At 33.4% G+C, this 4,424-nt stretch overlaps 1 protein-coding gene across 1 annotated transcript; it reads left to right on the forward strand.

The window, feature by feature from the left end:
- The first annotated feature begins 484 nt into the window (after positions 1 to 484).
- On the forward strand, positions 485 to 3,718 carry LOC104226826 (serine/threonine-protein kinase RIPK-like). Its single transcript, XM_009778903.2, has 5 exons — positions 485 to 1,106; positions 1,268 to 1,403; positions 2,059 to 2,195; positions 2,722 to 2,845; positions 2,964 to 3,718. The coding sequence occupies exons 1-5, from the start codon at positions 723 to 725 to the stop codon at positions 3,491 to 3,493; spliced, it is 1,311 nt and encodes a 436-aa protein (XP_009777205.1). The 5' UTR covers positions 485 to 722; the 3' UTR covers positions 3,494 to 3,718.
- The last annotated feature ends 706 nt before the right edge of the window (positions 3,719 to 4,424 follow it).

The raw sequence follows: 4,424 nt of genomic DNA on the forward strand, positions 1-4,424 counted from the left end.
TCAAGGCTCATATCGAATCATCTAATTAAGGATAATTGTATTCGATTCATCCCACCACACCTTTTGATGAAAATTAGAGGTGAGTCAAACAATTCCCAAGTTTCTTTTTAGGGATGGAGCCGTTAGAAAATGGAAACAAATGCAGAAAGTCTGGAAACAGATTTCTTCCAAAAGCTTCCTAAAAACAAGAAGTAGTAGTTCTACAGAAACAAAAGTCAAGATAAGGGGGCAGCCTAGTCATTTTCCATTCAACCAAATATATTAGACTTATGACTCCCTTTTGCCCACCACTTCATAAATAATACTCCACTACTTTAATTCGTCCTTCTAATATTCTTTCTTTATCTACACGTCTTTATACACTTGTAAAAAATGTTATAAAATTGGACTCGTCAAAAAATAAATTTTATATGGTATAAATGGGAGAAAATTAAACAGTGCATGAGATCATGTTGTATACATATAAAGGTATTCCTAGTCTTTTTTCTTTGTATCAGGTAGCTAAAGCAGTTGGATATTTTGAATATTAGCCTTTTGCTTTCTCCTTATAAGTCCTTAGCAAACCATTCTTCCATTTCCATATCCAAACAACCACATTTGTTTCCTATTTCTTGTTCTCTCTAGCTTTTCTTCTCCTCTTAGGACAACAAGAACAATCCAATATATCATATTTTTATATATACATAGAGAGGAGAAGTATTTTTTTTTCTTAAATATAACAAATGACAGTGATGAAGATTGCATGGGAATCTCTAGTTCCAAACTGTATTAAACCTGATCAAAATACGAAGAAAAATCCAAAGGAGAAGAAGGTCATTAGAACGCAAATTTCGTTCCATGGGATTCCAGTCTCAGATATTAGCTCTTCAACTCTGTCCTCAGATCTTTCAATTTCTCTGGCTGGTTCTAATATTCATTCTTTCAATCTTCAAGAACTTAGAGTTATTACACAGAACTTTTCGACGAGTAATTTTATTGGTGAAGGAGGGTTTGGACCAGTTCATAAGGGTTTCATTGATGATAAACTTAGACCTGGTTTGAAAGCTCAGCCTGTAGCTGTTAAACTCCTGGATTTAGATGGCTCACAAGGTCATCGCGAATGGCTGGTGAGTATTATGCATTAATAACTATAGTTATCTTTTAAATGACCTGATAGTATAAAAATTTTAGTAATATTTTTTTGGTTAAATGTTACTTGTACTACGTATATATGATTGATACTATTAGTTATTGACTTTGTGAAAATGTGTTTTATTATTTTGAACAGACTGAAGTGATATTTCTTGGGCAATTGAGTCATCCACATTTAGTGAAGTTGATTGGATATTGTTGTGAAGAAGAACACAGATTGCTAGTATATGAGTACATGCCCAGAGGAAGCTTGGAAAATCAGCTCTTTAGAAGTATGCTCTCTTTTTATCATTAATCCACTAGCTAATTTAAAAGTATTTAAAAGTTTGTTAATTCTTTAATATTTATGCATGGCTTTTGGAAGTTCGAGTTATTTTCATTTGGCTCCTCAGCTTTTTTGGAAAATTCCCAGCTAAACTCACGGCCGTGCGCTACCTTTTGGGTGTGTATTGGATAACCTATTTACTGTGCAATAACTCTTAAATAACATATAAAATATAAATTGCACTAGACAAATCCGATACGACAAAATTTTGCTAGTTAGCTGTAACCCAGTAATCCACATGGAATCGGTCATAAAATTTCTGAAAATTCAACAATGAAATATAATATAAAAAGTCAATAATGTGTAATTTTGTGAACGTTGACTGAGGTTGTTGTACCATACTTTTTCTTTCTTTTACCAATTCCGGATGTTAATTGGCGACGAGTAAGAGTAGGTCAACTAAAGTTTAGTTACAAAGCAACTATCGGTTTTGTACGTATAAAATCTTACTTTATCTCATTAATTATTGGTGGATTGATATCACCAATTATCATAAAATAAAAAAGAAAAATTGTTCACGTTGTCTAACGAAGCAAGTTAATTTTTCTAAATATATAATTATTGTTGAACTAATGGATTTTATTATTGATTTTTTTTTCCAGGATATTCAGTATCACTTCCTTGGTCAACAAGGATGAAAATAGCACTTGGTGCTGCAAAAGGTCTGGCTTTCCTACATGAAGCTAAAAAGCCTGTCATTTATCGTGATTTCAAGGCTTCAAACATCTTGTTAGATTCAGTAAGTTCATTTCCTTTTTTCTTTTCATTTCATAGTTAAAGTTCATTCAGAGGCAGATCGAGTAATATTTGAAGTTTATGACTTATGACCCAAAAAAAAAAGAAGTTTATGACTTCTTATAGAGACTTGATAATAACTGACAGTCAAATATTTATAAATATTCAGTGAATTTCGTAATACATAAGTATAAGATTTGAGCTAAAACTACCAGGGTCAACGTGAACCTGTAACTAACACTGTAAATCCGTCCTTTGAGTTCATGCTTGCAAAACCCTAATTAACTAGTATGATCACATGTAGAGTAGTTGTTGACTAATTACAGACAAACCTCTCTATAACAGCCTCGCAATTTCGATATTTTTTTGTTGCTATAGTGAAGTGCTGCTATAGAGGACATATATTATAACCTAACATATAAATCAGTTCTGAGAAAAATTTAACTTTTATAGTGAATAGTTGTTATATAGAGATGCTACTATAGAGATGTCTGACTGTAATTAATTTTTATTTGTCTTTTCTTCATCAGGATTACACTGCCAAACTCTCAGATTTTGGACTTGCAAAAGATGGTCCAGAAGGAGATGACACACACGTCTCCACTCGAGTCATGGGAACACATGGTTATGCTGCTCCTGAATACATTATGACTGGTAATAATTTCATTCTACACTACAAATAAACTACATTTTTCAATCACACATTTTTAATTGCTTAATTATGTTATGTCTCAATAGTCACACATCCTAATTCTATTGAAATCTTATGTAGGTCATTTGACAGCAGCTAGTGATGTCTACAGTTTCGGAGTAGTATTGTTGGAACTTCTAACAGGTAGAAGGTCGGTTGACAAAAATCGTCCACACAGAGAGCAAAACTTAGTAGATTGGGCACGACCACAACTAAAAGACCCTCGAAAACTACGTAGAATAATGGATCCGAGGCTCGAAGGAATGTACTCAGAAGAAGGAATCCAAAATGCAGCATTAGTAGCATATCAATGTCTAAGTCACAGGCCGAAGGCCAGACCGGACATGAGCACAGTGGTGAAAACCCTAGAACCTTTGATGAACTATGACGATAGTTCTTCAATGGTAACCTTTGTATACACAGCTCGAGCTGAAAGCAGTGACGTCAGTGAGAAAGATATTCAAGGCGAAGATAGCCAAAAGGAATTGAAGAAAGAAAGTATTAGTAGTCCTCATCACCAAAAACAACACCATCACCATAAGAATCATTATAAGCATAGAAAGGAACTAAGTCCAAATTCACCATTGCACAATGGTTTCAAAAGAGCTTAATTAGTTTAAATTATCAAATTGTATATGAGATACTTAGCTAGAAAATTATTCCTACGCACATCCACAGTTCTTTTTAATCTTAATTAACTTCATTATACTTCAAATATTTGACCAAAAGCTATTTTTTAGGTTTCTACTTTTTTGAATTATTCTTCCCTTTTTTATTTTGAATGAAAGTTGTACTTATGTAGCCTTTTACATTTTATCTTAATGGTGTTTGGATCAGTTATACTTTATCTCAATTATAGTGGAAATATATGAAAGTTATATATATTTATTAGTGGAACAATTTAGATGAAAAATCACTTCTTTTTTGCTGCAAAATATATTTTATATATAACTAATATTATAAAGCATTTTGTTTACCCTCAAAATAGGATAACAATTGAATTTGTAAGTGGTTTTAAGGATACGTGGATCAATTTGACACAAAGCAATAAATTGGATTAGATTGGACAAGTAAAGGTAAAAATAAATTCAAACCACACGTATAGGATAATTTCAGCTTTAGGGAGACGTTCACCCTCGATCCAGGCTCGCAGTGGTCAGCAGTGATGAACAAAAAAAAGAGCTAACAACATAGAAAAATAATAATTATATTGGCTTGGAATGCATGATACAATGTATGTCGTGAATCATTTGACCCCCTTTATATAGTAGGAGAGTCTCACTCTAGGTATAATTTTTATAAAAGGTAAAAATCTTCTAATTAACTGATTGCTAGTTCCTTATCGATATGTACCGAGATCCCCGCCATGATATCATGGCCCTCTGTTGGCCGTGCTTGATTACCTAACAACCCCGAACCATGATCTCGATATTCTGGTGGGTAGTTGTCGTGGTCCCGGACTCCGAATTTGCCTTGGTTTTGGCCCTTAGTTATCATGTCTCGATCTTGGATTATCATGTCGAGGATTGGGGTGTATCACGA

This window comes from Nicotiana sylvestris, chromosome 7 (assembly GCF_000393655.2).
Source record: "Nicotiana sylvestris chromosome 7, ASM39365v2, whole genome shotgun sequence".
Lineage (NCBI taxonomy): Eukaryota > Viridiplantae > Streptophyta > Magnoliopsida > Solanales > Solanaceae > Nicotiana > Nicotiana sylvestris.